Raw genomic sequence first — 18,064 nt, 5'->3', positions numbered from 1 at the left:
AGGAAGCGGTGGCGGTCACTGAGGGATCACTTTAAGAGGGAATTCAACGATGAGATGAAGGCCCCGAGTGGCTCTGCAGGAAGGAAGAGGAGCAAATACAAATACGGCCCGGCCCTCTCCTTCCTGAGGCGAACCATGCTGAGCAGAGTGTAAGTATTCTACAGCCCACTAATAACCATGTTAAACTGTCTACTTAGTTTGCTTTCAGTCAGGGCTTTTTCATTCCAATGTATTAATTCCTTTTGTTTTTTCTTTCACAGCACCTTCTCCAGCCACTGGGCGCCTGCATCTTCCTCTGCGCCCTCTGGAGCGATCCCTCCTGAGTCCGCCACTGAGGGCCACGTCGGTAGGCCCCACACCTCTGTCCCCTCCTCTGACCCCTCTGTCCCCTCCTCTGACCCCTCTGTCCTCTCCACTTCATCCGCCCCAAGCAGTGGAGCATTATTGCAGGCTTCATTGCTCGCATCTGATGCTGAACAGTTAGCGTTCCCTTTACCCCACCCCTCTGATCCTGCCACCTCGACACCACCATTAGGTTCGTGGCGGCAGCGACAGAGGGGTCAGGAAAGGAGCTATGCTCCTGAGTTCTTACACCTGAATGCATCCTTCCAAGGCTCTTTCAAAATTTTGGGAGAGCAAGTGACTGCTGGTTTCAACATGGTGCAGTCACGCATCAGTGAAACAAGCCAGGAAACCAGCAGTCGCTTGGATAGGCTGCATTCAGCTGTAAGTCCCGATCCGGCCAATCTTTTTTTTCAATCCATGCTCATGAGCATGGAGAAGCTTTCTTTTGAGCAACAGATGCGGGTAATGAATACCTGCCATAATGCTGCACTGCAGGCCATTAATGAATCTACCCACACACCTCCCCACACCTCCACTCCAATTCCACCCCAGGCCCCATTTCCACACCATACCCCCCATTACCAAACCCAGCCCCAATACCAACACCAGCACCATTACCAAACCCAGCTCCAATCCCCACACCAGCACCATTACCAAACCCCACGCCAGCCCCATTACCCAACCCAGTCCCACTACCCTACTCAGTCACAATACCCGACCCAGTCCCCACAACAATCCCGGCCCCCAGACCAAATTACTTCCCCAATGTTTTCTTTACTCAACTTTTCTCTTCCCCCTACCCCAACACCACCCCCCTCTGGTCAGCCTCTTGGTTTAACCCCCCCTTCCACTGCACCCCAAACAAGTAGGGTTTCCCCACCTATCGACGTGGTCCAACCTTCCTGCCCCTCCTCCTCTCATATCTCCACCCAAAACTTTGAAGACTTGTAAATAATGTTTTAAAATGTTTATGTCAAAAACATTTTGCAATGTTTTCCACAAAAAAAAAATTGGAAAATAAAAAAAAACTTTTTTTGGCAAAAAAAACAAAAAAAAAGAGTTAAAATAAAATTCTGATTATTATTGTACTCTTTGTGTGTGTGTGGATTTATTAAGGTAATATAATAAAAAAGGTTTAATAAAAACAAACACCAGACATGTTAAAGGTATAACATAATGGTTTTACTAGCAAGAAAACCACGCTTTTTGGCCTTTTTTTTGGGGGGGGGGGGCAGAAACACATTTTTTACATAAACAAAACACATGGGAAACAGGTTACACACGGGAAACAGGTTACACAATCATGTCTTGCCACGGGATCCGCCCGACAGGTGAGACAAAATAATCGGCAAACTGGTCCCTCATCCTTGTAACTGAACTTGTAGAGCGAACAGAGCTGCTGCGGTAGTCCCACAAGGTGGTCTCCAAATCTTCATCATCCAAGGAAACGGGATCCTTTGAAAGGACAAAGTTGTGGAGCACCACACAGGCTTTAACTACCTCGTCTATAGTTGTTGTTTTCAGCTTGATAGCCGTCAGCAGAACTCGCCACTTCGCCGTCAATATGCCAAAGGAACACTCTACTACTCTTCGTGCTCTAGTAAGCCGGTAATTAAAGACCCGCTTGGTATGGTTTAAGTTCCGGCTACTGTACGGTTTCAGTAGGTGCGGCGACAGTTGAAAGGCTTCATCACCTACAAAAACATATTCCAGGGCTGGGTCATTTGTTCCTGGCAGTGGTCTGGCTGGCGGTAAATCGTAGCTCTCTCCATAAAGGCAACGACCCATCGGAGAGTTTTTAAGAACTTGCGAATCGTTGGACCTTCCATATGCTCCGATGTCCACGGCAAGGAACCTGCAGTTGGCATCTGCAATAGCCATAAGGACGATGGAGAAATACTTCTTATAATTATAATACTCCGATCCTGTTCCTGCCGGTTTCGCAATCCTTATATGTTTTCCGTCAACTGCACCCACACAATTAGGGAAATTGCAAATTTGCTGAAACTCTTCAGCACTTCGCAACCAGATTTCCATGGATGGTTGGGGGATATACTCTGGTTGTAAAGTGGTCCAAATAGCCAGACATGTGTCCTTCACTATTCCAGAGATAGTGGAGATGCCCAGCCTGAACTGATAATGGAGCGAAGTCATAGATTCACCCGTAGCTAGGAAACTTTAAAAAAAAAAAAAAAAAGTTAGAAAAAATTGCACAGACCAACAAGTTTTAATATGGCACTGTTAATTTTTTTTTAAGGACGGGACACCCAATAAAACCAGCATGAAACCGGTGTAAAAAAACAGTGGAATGTCCGCCAAGAAAACCCAAATTACATGCTGCAGAAAATAGTGCGCAGTATGCCAGCGCAGTATTGTCTGCAGCATGTAATATAACATTAAAAATGACCAATGACAGAAAAAAAAGCAGTTGCATGTCATCAAACCCAAAAAAACAAAAAAAAAAAAAAAAACTGCAGAAAATGCAACGCAAAATTTCAGCGCAGTATTTTCTGCAGTCTGTTATCTAACATTCAATATCAGCAATGAAATTAAAAAAAAAGAGGCTTACCGCAGGGTCACCATCAGCCGCTCCGCCGGTGTGATGGCAAGCCTCATCCTTGTATCCTGTCTTCGGATGACATCCTCCAGTTTTGCAAGCAAAAAATCGAAATGTTCAATCCTCATCCGCACGTAGTTGTGGAATTTGTGTGGATTGTGCCGCAACTCCAGGTACAGAGTGGACTGGACACCCCGGGTCATCCGTAGTTGATTAATCGGATGAATCCAGAGTCGTCTCCGTTGCTGCAGAAGCATCCTACGCCTTTCCGCTGCCGCCTCCTTCTCCCGCACTATGATATCCAGGCGATTTGTCTCAAAGATAACGTCGGTAACCAAACTAGCAATCCTCCCAAGAACACCTTCCATCGCTGCCACAAAACTAAAACCCACAAAGATGGGCTGTAAATACAGTACTATATAGTTTTTCAAATTTTCCAGTAGCCAATCAAATTTGGGAGCCTCCCATTTTAAAAACGGATCCGTCGGAAAAACGGATACAACGGATGGTAAAACGTATGCAACGTATGCAACGCATCCAGTATTTTCGACGGAAACGTTTAGCGGATTTGCGACGTATCCGTCGAAATGCTGGATGCGTGGCATACGTTTGTCACCGTTTTTCACTTTTTTGACGCATCCGTTTTTTCGGGAAAAAAACGGATTTGCGACGTTATGCAGTAAACGCTAGTGTGAAACTAGCCTTAGCCACATCCTCTGCATTGCCTGTGCGAATAATGCCACATACAGACTATTATCGCTTATCTTTTGTGCACTAATATACCAAACAGCTAACACTGGATTGAAAGTGGTTGTTTCATCGGTATTGTTGCACCTGTCTTTCTGCTATCATTAATTGGATCCGCTGTTTTGGAGGCCTGAGCAGGTATTCATCTCTGCTTTTTTTCTCTGTGAGGCAGTATCTGCAGCCCATTCGTGTTGCACAGATACTCCAACTCATATCTGCTGTTGCAAGGTTTGTTTTGTCTCCTAGCACAATCTCAGGAGCATGGAGCAGATAGCAGCAAATGACTGACACAAATGGAGAAATGGACCAGGTAATAAAAGTGCATCAACCCAGTAGAAGGATAGGTATCTGCTTCTTTATGCTGGAAGAACACATTGAACACTGCCAGAACCCTGCAAAACTATGTCCTGTTGGCTACTAGTATGCATGTTTCTGGCCAAACTTGCAGAAATAGACTTTATGAGGGCTGCATTAAGGCCCAGTGCCCTTAAGTGGGTCCTTTCCTCAAAGTTCACCACAATGCAGCTTGACTGGCATATGCCAGAGCACACCAGCAGTGGCAAGTTCATCACTGGTGCCATATTCACTTCATAAATGAGAGCAGGTTCATACTAAGCAAATGTGACAGACATGAAATATTCTGGAGACTCTGTGGTGAATGTCATGCTTCCTGTAAATCATCCAGCATGAACGGTTTGGCGATGAGTCAGTAGTAATGGTCTGGAGAGGCATACCATTGGAGAAGTACAAACCTCCATGCAAAAGACAATGATATACTAACTTCTGTTAGGTACCGGGATGAAATGCTCAGAGCCTTCTGCTTTCGCATTAGGCCCTAGGTTCCTCCTGATTCAGGATAATGTCCAGCTTCATGTGAACAGAGTGCTTAGACAGTTCATGGATGTCAAAGGCTGACTATTCAATGAGCCTGGTTTGGATCTTGTCATGGTCTTCTACTGGAGCTGGTCATGGACTTCTACTGGCACAAGGAATGGATCTTCCTCACAGCTCAGACTTTCTCCGACATCTGTCTGCTCTCAAACCCTTCTGTGATGATGGTGGCTGTAAGCTCACCTGGCAGCCAAACAACTTGCTCAGGTACAGGTTCTGGAACCAACTCTTCCCTTCTTGATCTGGCCAGGGCTTTTATAGTTGAAAATAGAAGTTTACATACACTATATAAAAAGACACATATGCATGTTTTCTCAATATCTCACATGAAATCAGTTACACCAGTTTTATCAGGAGGAATGGGCTCAAATTCCGACCAACTATTGTGAGAAGCTTGTTGAAGGATATCCCAAACGTTTGACCCAGTCATTCAGTTTGAGGGAAATGGTACCAAATACTAATGAAATGTATGTAAACTTTTGACTTTGCAGTAAGTAATAAAAATGCCTTAAAACATTCTTTCTCTCTCATTATTCTGGCATGTGGAAAATATTAATTATGGTAATCCGAATTGACCTAAAATGGGAAAGGTTTATTTTGATTTCATGTCAGAATTGAGAAAAACATGCATATGTGTCATTTTATATAGTGTATGTGAACATCTAGTTTCAACTGTATATTTTGTAACTGAGACACAACAGTCACCTGACCTGGTGTTTTCTCAATCCCCTTTCTTGGGAACATAGACTTCCGCTCTTGGAGTTCCTACCACTATAATTCTTTCCTTACTTTTGTCTTTGACCAGCAGTGGCAGTGTTCACTTGTTCGCTACTCAGTTAGGCATCAACTATACTCGTCTTTGCTCTTGTCTGGCTCCTTACATGTCTGTAATGTGGCTATGTCAGTGGCTGTCTGGCAACTGTAAAATGGCTACTATGGACAGGCTTAGTGCAAATCTCAGGCTTTGCTCTGGTCTTCACCATTTATCCCCTACATAGGGGTCTTGACTTAAATAGCTGCCCACAGGCGGGGACCACCGAATAAGCTGTTGTTTGGTGGTGCAGGCTGGCCGAAGAGGTCAGGTAGTTGGGTCAGAACCAAGAGGGCAGGAAAAGCACAAAATCGTAAGATGCAAGAATAGTCAGTTGGTGTTGGAGGACAGCCATTTTCAGGTCTCTCCACAGATGCTCAGTTGGGTTTAGGTCAGGGCTCTGGCTGGGCCAGTCAAGAATGGTCACAGAGTTGTTCTGAAGCCACTCCTTTGTTATTTGAGCTGTGTGCTTAGGGGCATTGCCTTGTTGGAAGGTGCCTGGTTTTCTCCACACATACCGCTCAGAATTATCACCAAAATGGTCTATCTTCGTCTCATCAGACCAGGGAATATTATTTCTCATAGTCTGGGAGTCCTTCATGTGTTTTGTAGCAAACTGTATGCTGGCTTTCATATGTCTTGCACTGAGGAGAGGCTTCTATCAGGCCACTCTGCCATAAAGGCCCGACTGGTGGAGGGCTGCAGTGATAGTTGACTTTGTGGAACTTTCTCCCACCTCCCTAAAGCATCTCTGGAGCTCAGCCACAGTGATTTTGGGGTTCTTCTTTACCTCTCTCACCAAGGCTTCTCTCCCACGATTGCTCAGTTTGACTGCATGGCCAGGTCTAGGAAGACTTCTGATGGTCCCAAACTTCTTCCTCTTAAGGATTATGGAGGCCACTGTGCTCTTAGCAATCTTGAGTACTGCAGAAATTCTGTTGTAACCTTGGCCAGATCTGTGCCTTACCACAATTATGTCTCTGAGCTCCTTGGCCAGTTTCTTTGACCCCATGATTCTCATCTGGTTTGACACGCACTGTGAGCTGTGAGGTCTTATATAGACAGGTGTGTGCCTTTCCAAATCAAGTCCTATCAGTTTATTTAAACACATCTGGACTCCAATGAAGGAGAACTATCTCAAGGAGGATCACAAGGAAATGGACAGCTTGTGACTTAAATTTTAGTGTCTGATCAAAGGGTCTGAATACTTATGACCATGTGATATTTCTTTTTTAATAAATTTGCAAAAATGCCTACATTTCTGGGGTTTTTTCAGTCAAGAAGGGGTGGGTGCATAGAGTATATTAATGAGAAACAAAATGAACTTTTTTAAATTTATCAAATGGCTGCAATGAAATAAAGAGTGAAAAATTTAAAGAAGTCTGAATACATTCCGTACCCACTGTATATCTGTCAGCTTCCAGCGGTAAGGTGGAAGCTTAAGTAGGGTGCTGAATGCTGAAGCAGAGAGCTAATAACTCCAGCTGGACAGAACACACATCAATAGTGCCAGACTGGATAGCACTGCGGGCCTCAGCCATGCTAATCTTAGTGACTGGACAGAACCTCTAGACATTTGGTTCTGGCATCTCTTCTATCACCAGTGCCGCCCACAGAGTGAATACGGCAGTGTGTGACAACAGAAGCAGAGGTCATTTGACAGTATTAGTGCATCCGATGGTGTCAAATAGCGCCAAATACCTTCCAGGAGCTCACTGATGCCCTGATCCATGTCTAGGAGGACATCCCATGGAAACCTGGAAAAGGCCTAGAGCTTATTTTGAAAATGGGCATCACATCAGCTTTGCGCCAGCTAGTCGTCACAGTACCAGACACTAAAGCACCATGACTGAGTGCAGCCCTCACAATCCATCGGCCACCTTAAGATCCTACTATGATGCCACAAAACCTGACCAAAAGTGACAGGTGCCATCACTGTAAGTCTCTGTGTGATTGTAATTCAAGTTGTCAGATCTTCTAATTATTGTAACTCATCATCTTATCAGAAGAACCTTACTATGTGTAGGTACTGTACATATGTCCATGAACAAACCGTTTACCTGTCCTTGAAAAAACGTCTAAATCCAAAGGCCACCAACTTCAGCACAGCTTCAAGTACAAATACTGTAGTAAACATGTAGTTGCAGTACTTCAGGGCAATTTCTAATGACTGCAAAAAAAAAATCATAATAAATAATTTTCAATGAGAGATCAATGTTACAAAATGTCCATAATATAATATTCCACATAATACACTGAACATGTGCAAGAAATATTTAAAATGTAGCTGTCATTTCTAGGAGGATTTGCAGCAGAATGTCTGTGTCTGCCTCCAGCTCCTCCCTCCTCTTTCCCCTCCTCTCCATAGAATTCTATAGGCACCAATTGCCATCTGCCATCTCAGTAATGTAAAAATCTGTCTTCACTGAACACAAATTTTATCTGTAAACTCAGAGAGAAACATCAATCCAGGAGGGAAACAAAACAGATTTCTCTGATAAAAAATATTACAATGTTGGATATTGTACATACTATTGATTTAGGAACTAAAAATTGAAACAATGATTACTTTTTAAAGGGATTTCCTGGTTTTAAAAATATATATTTTCAAATACTCTATTATTTATTTAAGTTGACTTTGCCTTTATTGAATTGATTTACTTGCCAGAGAGGAAAAGTGACCTCTTAGGGTCTAACTCATTTTGAAGACCCAGCTCATCCAACTATAATACCAGAAGTCAATTGATTACAATCTTTATTTCTACTGCAAATCATGCAGTTTGCTTCTCGGGTTTCCCAGAGAATCCAATTCATTCTTGAGGGTTTCAACATTTACCTTCCCACACAGGTTGCTACCGCTCCATCACAACACCTTTCTAATAAGTAAACTTCAAAACTATCATAAGGACCTCATATGACATTTGGACTACGTTTATAACTTTTTTGGTTCCATCTGAACGTGTCCCTGATGGAGCCCCAAAGAAACCATTCACTATATTGAGGCAGAGAGTCACTTTCTTCCCTGTCTGGCCTCCGTTCCAGCATTGCTGTCTTTCTTAGGTGGACATACTAGAGTAATAGACTATGTTTTAGTATCTACTGCCTAACAGACACCACCAGAAAGGAGGCCAGATAGACTGCAAAGTGACTATCTACCTCAATAGTGTAAATGTCTCCATCGGTGCTCCGTGGGGGCGTGTCTGAAACCTCATTTTCTAAAAGTTCTAATGGGGCCATCAATGGAACCACAACTATGTTGTCCATACGTGATGTGACCAAACCCTGACAGATATTTTGTAAACTGAAAATGTATCTAAATAGGACAATAAGATATACAAAAGCAGAAAACTCACCTTCGGTTGACTGTAGTGCTCCAACGACATTGTGATAACATTAAGGCAAATGATAATTGTAATGAATATATCCAGGTAATGGCTTGTACAGACCGAGTGAATTAAGAGACGTGCAGGGCAGTAGGTGGCATAATATGGCAAACGTTGGGCTTCTGTGCAAAACAAGCAAAAGGAGACTTTTTTTTAGATACATTTGAGAGCAAGAAAGCTGGAAAACACTTGGGGTATTTAGAAGCAAGACAATGATCTGTTCTATGGCCAAAGGTATACGGAAACATTGATATGCACATTGAATTTTGTTGACTGCTATAACAGCGCTGACTTCATTTTGCAGCATGATTGTAGGAATTTTAATTTATTCCCATAAGAAAGTTTGGTCACAAATGCTATATAGTCTTACTCATAGTTTGGGAAGTTTGAGAGAAGGCCTTGGTAATGGCCAGTAAAGTCTTTTCACATCAACCCTAAAGCACCTCTCCCGCGTCTTTTTGTATTGCAGTGCCAGAGTGGTGCAAATTCATCTAAGTTCCCTGTCCCTAGTCCTATACTTACCAGTACCGTCTTCATCTGTTCCCTGCACCACTCTGGTTGTCTTCTGCAGATTGTGACCTGCTAGAATGCTCCAGTGTTTTCTGAGTGAGCCAGAAGACATAACTCAATATATGTCTATGAGGGCCAGAACGAGATCGGAACGAGGCTCTCATAGAATTATATTGAGAAATTGTGACCGTTACCTCTTACTTCTGGCCAGTTTCGCTCTCAAGATGTTAGAGCAGGATGGGCAGCACGGTGGCTCAGTGGTTAGCTGGAGTCCTGGGTTCAAATCCCACCAAGGACAACATCTGCAAGGAGTTTGTATGTTCTCCCCGTGTTTGCGTGGGTTTCCTCCAGGTTCTCTGGTTTCCTCCCACACTCCAAAGACATACTGGTAGGAAATCTAGATTGTGAGCCCCAATGGGGACAGTAATGATAATGTCTGTAAAGCGCTGTGGAATAAGATAGCGCTATATAAGCAAAGCATAATAAATAAACATATAGATTATGATGGCTGGTGAGTATATCACTAGCGGCAGGGAACATACATTAGTGGCACCACTCCAATAAAAAACCAAGCCATGATATGATGGAACTGTCAGGTTGAAGCACAGAAGAGCTTCTCTACTCTTAGTTCCTTTAACCAGGATGGCACAGCTACAAAACTAATCTGAGCCATTATTTCTCTGCTCCCAAACTCCACAGTTGGCACAATGCATTTGGGCAACTGGTCTTCTGATATGGGTTTAACCAAAATTGCACTTCTCGATCCTTGAGTCTGCATATGGTAACCACTTCCTTACCTGTTGCTCATTTAAAAGCAGTTGAGCTCTCCAGTATAATTAACTCTGCTAAAAGTGTACCGTATTTGTCTGTAGAGACCAAATGACTATATTCTTTTTTGCTCCGCTTAGCGATAGCTGTAGCTGAAATGGCCGATTCACTGGTTACAATGGGTATCCATATACTTTTGGTCATTTAATAGAGGTACAGATGACAAGTATTTGCAGCAGATGAAATATTAGGATGAAAATAGAATATTAGGTGCAAAGAAAAGACAACATGAAGGATCACAAGAGGGCATGATTTTCCATCAGACAATGCTTCTAAACTTAAAGCCGATCATTTAAAAGGGAATCTATCATCAGGTTTTTGCTACAACATCCAACAGCAGCATCATTTAGGAGCAGAGATGTATCACTTACTGCAGGTTCAATAAATCAGTTTTGTCTTCGGCAGATCTATCAGTTCTCTGAATGCTGAGCGCTGTATAACCCGCCCACATCACTGATTGGCTGCTTTCTGTGGCAACTGTGCATAGGCAGAAAGATGCCAATCAGTGGTGGGACCGGGCTTACACAAATCTCATGAATATGGAGGACTACATGGCAGCCGGTTTACTAGTCCTTTAGTAATAATATCTTGCTTCTTAAACGATAATTGTATCAAAACCACAGAAAGTAGCTCAGTAAGTGACACATTGCTGGAATAAGGGTCTCTGTCTCTACATTATGCTGCTCTCAGATTCAGTGGAAAAACCTGTTGACAGATTCCCTCTAAGTTAATCCATTTGCTTCTGTGCTCGGAGAAAGCTGATAGCTCATGCCTGATAATGACATTATACATATACTGAGACCATTGCACTCTCAGGCTGCCCTGTTATCGAAAAAGTAAAAAAAAAGTCCAGTTAAAGCACCCATTAACATTCTTTCATTTTAAAATACTGCTCACATGTACATTTTGACACCATGCAAGTCTAAAGTAAGCTTTTTCTTATAATTTTAATTTATTTTACATTTAAATGTGCTGAATATTAACTAACAAGTCAAGGAGACTTTCTTTGGATCAATGGTGAACGGTGAAAACCCAAACTGTTCACTAAACCGCGAGAGAAAAGGCTTTCAACTGGGCACTATTCTCTTCTGAGTCTTGGGTCAATAGAAATTCTATGAAAAAAAAATGTATTTCTCAGTGACAGAGGAGAGCAGCACCCAACTGGACACTTTCATTCCTCCATTTTAGCAAACAGTACGATTCTCTATGGCATGCCAAATTTTTGTGCAATTTTTTTTTTAAAGTTATACCTACGTGCATTGATGGCACCCAAGACTTTACCTCCTTACTAGGTGGAACTATTCTATGCGCACTATCCACAGAACAGATCAAAGAATAACTTGTGTTTTGCGACATATTTACCAGCAGTGCTGGACACTTCTGTTATACAGAGTCACTCTATACCAAGCAGCAGTGCTAATGTTGGCTGCTGCTTGGTACAGAGTGACTCTGTATAACAGAAGTGTCCAGCAGTGCTGGTACAGACCCAGTTAATCACAATGACCTGTCAGCGTAGCAATGTGAGGGAAATCAATGGGTGCCCACATTGACCTATGTAACATATCTCCTTTCTTTGCTAAACAACATAAAAGTAGAAAAAGCAAGCAGCACTGCAATACTTATCAAAATCTGGTGAACTTTATTGGACCTGGTGGCATGGCAATGTTTCGGTTACAATTAACCTTATTCAACCCTTTTCCTTTCTTTCCGTTATTGTAAATTATACCACCCTGATGGGCTAATAAAATAATAAAGGATTCTTTTATAAAAATGATGAAATTGATTTACAGGACTGTGGTACATTGGCAACATTAGTCTTCTGTGGTCACCAGTAGTGATGAGCGAGTATACTCGTTGCTCGGGTGACCTCCGAGTATTTATGACTGCTCGGAGATTTAGTTTTCATCCCGGCAGCTGAATGATTAACAACTACTACCCAGTCTGAGTACATGTGGGGGTTGCCTGGTTGTTAGGGAATCCCCACATGTAATCAAGCAAGCTAGTAGCTGTAAATCATTCAGCTGCCTTGATGAAAACTAAATCTCGGAGTAGTCATAAATACTCGGAGGTCACACGAGTGTGCTCAGGAAAACACGAACAACAAGTACACTCGCTCATCACCAGTCACCAGACATGAGCCTTGTTTACCGATCGTCTCTACTTGCCAGCATCCCTAGCCATCATGGTGGCGCGATGCTGGCATGGTGTCGCATGAGACTAGCTAATCAAAAGAAGAGTCGTGAATGCCATCAGAGAAAGCTGTTTTGAATTATGAATATGGCTACAAAGGTCCTGCAAATTTATCCTCTCATCTGAATTCCTTTTCTTTTTTTCTGACCCATAAATGTTCTTGACAATTTCTATTTCACCTGGTTTCCTACCCTACAGTGGCATGTAAAAGTTTGTTCACCCTGGTCAAAATTACTGTTATTGTGAACAGTTAAGCAAATTGAACATGAAATGATCTCTAAAAGGCCTAAAATTAAAGATGACACACTTCCATTGTATTTTAGTAAAAAAAAATGTATATTTTCATTTTTTACACTTTAAAAATTACAAAAAGGAACATGTGCAGATGCAAAAGTTTAAGCTCCCTTGGAGATGTGTGTGCTCAGAAAACTTTGACTAAGGTTTCAGACCTTAATTAGCCTGTTATGGTTATGGCTTGTTCTCTATCATCATTAGGAAAGGCAATAAAATGCAAATTTCCCAGCTTCATAAAAACCCAGTCTCCTCTAGCCTTGTGCCAAAAACCAGCAGACATGGGTTCTTCTAAGCAGCTGCCTTGCACTCTGAAAATAAAAGTGGTCAAGGCCCACAAAGCAGGAGAAGGCTACAAGAAGAGAGCAAAGTGTTTTCAAGATGCCCTTTCCCCAGTTCACAATGTAATTAAGAAATGGCAGTTAACAGGAACATTGGAGGTCAAGATAAGCTCAGGAAGACCAAGCAAAATGTCAGTGAGAGATGCTCGTAGGAGTGCTAGAGGGGCAAATCAGAACCCCCGCTTTACTTCAAAAGACCTTCAGAAAAATTTAGTAGACTCTGGAGTTGTGGTGCACTGTTCTACTGTTACGAGACACCTGGACAAATATGGCCTTCACGGAAGAGTCATCAGAAGAAAACCTCTCCTTCATCCTCACCATAAATTTCAGCATCAGAAGAATGCAAAAGAACATCTAAACAAGCCTGATACATTTTGGAAACAAGTCCTGTGGACCGATGAGTTTAAAATAGAACTCTTTAGCCACAATGATCAAAAGGTATGTGTGGAGAAAAAAAGGCACAGAATTTCAGGAAAAGAACATCTCACCAACCATTATGCATGGAGGTGGATCAATCATGCTTTGGGTTGGGTTGCAGCCAATGGTACAGGGAACATTTCATGGATAGAGGGAAGAATTGTTTCAATTAAATTTCAACAAATTCTTGATGCAAACATAACACCATCTATATAAAAGCTGAAGTTGAAAAGAGGATGGCTTCTATAAATGGATAATGATCCTAAACACACGTCAAAATCCACAAAAGACTACCTCAAAAGGTGCAAGCTGAAGGTTTTATAATGGCCCTCATAGTCACCTGATCTGAACATCATTGAAAATCTGTGGTTAGGCCTCAAAATAGCAGTGCATGTGTAACACCTCAGGAAGCCGGTTGTTACAGTGATGTTGCCTTCCTTTCGGGGAGGGTAATGCCATGCCTGGAAGCGAGGAGGATCCTTTTAACAGGTAGCACATACATGCAACATGTTCTGATTCCAGGCCAGAAGGTGGAGCTCTGAACCCAGTTTCAGGGAAGCTTCCCTAGATATTTATATTCTGGCTTGGAGGAGGAGTTAGCCCATCTGTCAGAGGGACAGAGCAGAGAGGAAGCAGACAGAGAGCAGCAGAGCTGGGGCTGTGCAGCCACATGGTGCTACAGCTCCAGGCCAGAGAAGAGAAGCAGACAGCGTTGCATCTGTGGAACATGCCAGAGGGAAGAAGCACAGGAGAATTAAGGAGCTGGAAGGGAGCTGTGACTGGGCTTCTTCCATGTTGAAGTGCAGGAACCGGGCACCGGGAGCCCGAGGCTGTGTAGAACTGTATGTCCCACAGCAGAACCGGAGGGCAGAAGATTTTAGGTAGTCTGTCCGCACCTACACTCAAAGGTACAGCAACATACAGAGCCTGGAGTCATCTTAGAGGCCCTGTAAAAAGGCTCACGTTGACTACCATGCAGAATACACCGGGAGCTCTGGGGACCCAGCTTCACCTGTGGGAAGCCATACCATGTTCGCTGCCACAACATCACCCCAGTGAACCCCTTTAAGCAGCGTTGGTCACCCCTGACCGAATACCACAGTTGGCGTCACAAACTTTCTTATTTCTTATAACCCCTTTAAAGAACTTCCCTTTAATTTGGATGCCCAAGGCCACGCACCAGGTCGCTGCCACCGTGACTTCCCCTTTAATGACCACCGGACCTGGTACCGAGTACTCCTAGGCCCAGGCAAGGGTGCTCCAAATCTTGGCATCACGAACAGGATGAACCGACCCATAGAACTGGGTCCTGTGCACCATGGACTGTTGAGTCATTTAATGGCCGCCATTGTTACACCACGAGACGGGTGAGGAACGGAGAAGATGTGCTATCATGGGTGGAGCCCATGGATGGGCATAAAATCTTGACCAGCCCACTGTAGAGACTTTAATGCCAGGAGAATGTGTCCATCAGGAGGACGGATCCGCCCCCAGAGATGGCTGGTGGGAAAGTGGAGCAGAGACCGGCCACGAAGGAGAGAGGAGGAAGACGGGGGAAAGCGTGCAGCAGACATGGCTGAGCGTTACCTGGTAGAAGCGATGGTGGACAACAGTGGAGAGCCACCAGAACCTGCTGATCAAGGAATGAACTTCCCTGGTCGGCCAGAAGAAACCTCGGACCAGAAGACAGCATTGGATCCAGAGCTTCTCGGCGCAGAGATGGAGGAGCTGGCCTGACAACTCCTGCGGATCTAGCTGGCAGCGGTGAGTGCATAGAAAGAGTCCCTGCTGGAAAGAGTGATGACAGCGCAGCACCTGACCCTGCCACCAGCACTCACAGCCCCAGCGGAAGCAGAGGAGACGCTGCTGAAGACACCGCAGCAACAGACCCTGCAACCAGCGATCCTGAACTCAACGGAAGCGGAGATGGAGACCTGAATCAGAGAGACAGGTATGGAAACTGCCCCAGTAGCTGAGGAGACCCTGGTGGGACCTTTTAGAATGGGTCTGCCGGTTCATTGCAGTTGGTGCACAAGGATACCCTGGTATTAAAATGTTTGCACTTTTGATATGCTTAAAATGTTTGCACCTATTTAAATTATGTTTTGCAATGTTTAAAGAAAAGAGCCTCACATAAAGGGTATAAACACTTATGTACCTGTTGAAATGCATTTCCAAAAATATTGCACATTTCTAACCTGTTATTGTTTTTGTTTCTTTTCCCAGTCCGGGAATACTGGATTTAACTGGGGGAGTGTAACACCCCAGGAAGCTGATTGTTACAGTGATGTTGCCTTCCTTTCGGCGAGGGTAATGCCATGCCTGGAAGCGAGGAGGATCCCTTTAACAGGTAGCACATATGTAGCGCCCCCACTGCCGCAGGGCCGAGGGGTACCCGGTACCGGGCCTGTGAGTCTCTGCTCTGGGGTTGTCACGGCGGCTAGGCCCCGGTCCGTGACCCTGCCGTGGGGCGCACAGTGAATAATAGATATGAATGATGGTAGTGACGCTGTAGTGGTGCAGTGCAGTAAATAACGAGGACACCAGGTTGCAGTCTCTTTACCTCTTTACTGAAGATCTCTGAGTCCTCAGTCCGGAATACGGTTCACCAGGCTGCGCAAGTCCGGCCGGTCCAATGGCACCTCCAGAGTTCTCTTCACAGGTGGAAATCGGTGCCTTCCTACTAGCGCTATGTGTTGTGGTCCTTCCCTGCTGTGCTTACGGAAAGTCCCCCACAACTGTTGTGTCTGTTTCTTAAGTTCCCTCACAACTCAATTAGATGATGTTCTGCTAATCCTCCGTCCCTCCCTGGTGTTCTGGTTGGGACGGCACCCGTTTGACGGGTAGGCTCGGAGCTCTTCCGGGACCCTAGAGTCGCCCCTCTCCACAAGTTGCCCCCCAAGACTGCATAGGTGATTAAAGTTAGACAGCCCGCCTTAGACTGACTGTCCTGCCGCTGTTTGGAGTATTGCTTGAAGCTGAAAGTTATGATACTCCCTCGGCGTTCCGGCCACCGGTAGTGCGCCTCAGTAGGATGTTGCTTCGGTCTTACAGCACGACTCCTACTGGTATTTCTCCTTTGCGTGATCTCGTTTCTCACTCAGCACAATCTATCTCGCTTCTAATCCTTCCTTGGGTACCGCCGCTACCCGGAGCAGGCACGGTCCCGTTACGTTCTTTCTTGTTGCCAAGCCTCTGCCAGGATCCCACCCCTGACAGAGACCCTACTGTATCTTCCCCCACAACACCCTCTGCCACAAGGTGTTGCCTGGTTCCAACCCAGTCAGCTTTCTGATCTAACTTCCTGCCTGACCCCCAGTTTACCCACTATGGTGGGGAGTGGCCTAATGAATAGCACCCTTAGCTCCCCCCGGAGGCCCAGCTGTGAAATGTATTGGTGTCTGTGATACCTGATCAGATGAACTCCTTCAGTGCCATCAGACGCACCATAGCTCCCCATAGTGGCGGAGCCACAGTACTGCAACGACCAGGACTCTGGGGCGCTGCACATACACGCAACATGTTCTGATTCCAGGCCAGAAGGGGGAGCTCTGAACCCGGTTTCAAAAAGCTTCCCTAGATATATATATTCTGGCTTGGAGGAGGAGTTAGGCAGTCTGTCAGAGGGACAGAGCAGAGAGGAAGCAGACAGAGCAGCAGACCAGAGGCGTGCAGCCACGTGGTGCTGCAACTCCAGGCCAGAGAAGAGAAGCAGACAGCGTTGCATCTGTAGAACGTGCCAGAGGGAAGAAGCACAGGAGAATTAAAGAGCTGGAAGGGAGCTGTGACTGGGCTTCTTCCATGTTGAGGTGCAGGAACCGGGCACCGAGAGCCTGAGGATGTGTAGAACTGTACAGTATGTCCCACAGCAGAACCGGAGGGCAGAAGATTTTAGGTCTACTCTCCGCGTCCACACCTGAAGGTACAGCAACATACAGAGCCCGGAGTCATCTTAGAGACCCCTGTAAAAAAGCTAACATTGCCTACCATGCGGGTACCGTCCTAGGACAGGGAAAGAGATGACCTTGTGTGCTGCCATAGGCAGCAAGGGACTTGCCTCACAGAATGAGAAGGAAGGCTTTTTAACCTTACCTGAGAAAGGGATCCATAATCACTTCCAGGCCGACCGGACCTTACCAACATCTCTTACCAGTACCCTGGACTGTGGCTGTGAATCACCAGTAAACAGGTGAAGAGACTGCAACCTCGTGTCTTCTGATTATTTCTGGCATCACACTATCCTTGCCAAATACACCGGGAGCTCTGGGGACCCAGCTTCACCTGTGGGAAGCCATACCATCCCCGCTGCCTCAACATCACCTGAGGTGCCCAAACTTTTACATGCTACTGTACATTTTTCGGCTGTGGTTTTGTACTCTCTAGTTCTGACCCATACTCAGCTTATTCCAGTAGCCAGCAGCTACTCCGTGGCTGCAACCCAGGGACCCCTGCATCAAAAGTCAGATTCCATATTGGGATGAATAGATGAAAACCAGGGTGCTCATGGATTCTGGTGAGCAAAGTGGCTCCACAAAATCTATCCCTGAAAGCATATTTTTTAGTTGATGGATTTCTGACAGTATTCTGATGATAGCTGGCAAACGAGCTATGCCAAATTTAACCTCCCAGCTGTTTTGAATCTATTTTAGGCAACCATTGTGGTCATTTTAATTCCTTCTATTTATATGAAGAATTAGAGAGAATGGACACATCTGCAATGCTTCCATTTGACATTGTTTACATGCAGCTAAAA

At 44.7% G+C, this 18,064-nt stretch overlaps 1 protein-coding gene across 3 annotated transcripts in view; it reads right to left on the bottom strand.

Annotated features, from left to right (window-relative positions):
- Nucleotides 1–18,064, bottom strand: part of CACNA1I (calcium voltage-gated channel subunit alpha1 I) — a 566,555-nt gene that overhangs the window by 144,296 nt on the left and 404,195 nt on the right. For all 3 annotated transcript variants that reach the window (XM_077277427.1, XM_077277430.1, XM_077277429.1), the window contains exons 24-25: nt 8,705–8,856; nt 7,412–7,521 (exon numbers count right to left, since the gene is read on the bottom strand). In XM_077277427.1, coding sequence (XP_077133542.1) covers nt 7,412–7,521; nt 8,705–8,856 — 262 coding nt within the window. The remainder of the gene's footprint in view (nt 1–7,411; nt 7,522–8,704; nt 8,857–18,064) is intronic.

This window comes from Ranitomeya variabilis, chromosome 8 (assembly GCF_051348905.1).
Source record: "Ranitomeya variabilis isolate aRanVar5 chromosome 8, aRanVar5.hap1, whole genome shotgun sequence".
NCBI classification, from domain to species: Eukaryota; Metazoa; Chordata; class Amphibia; order Anura; family Dendrobatidae; genus Ranitomeya; species Ranitomeya variabilis.
Note: the sequence above shows the minus strand (reverse complement) of the source record. Positions and strands in the feature narration are given on the sequence as shown.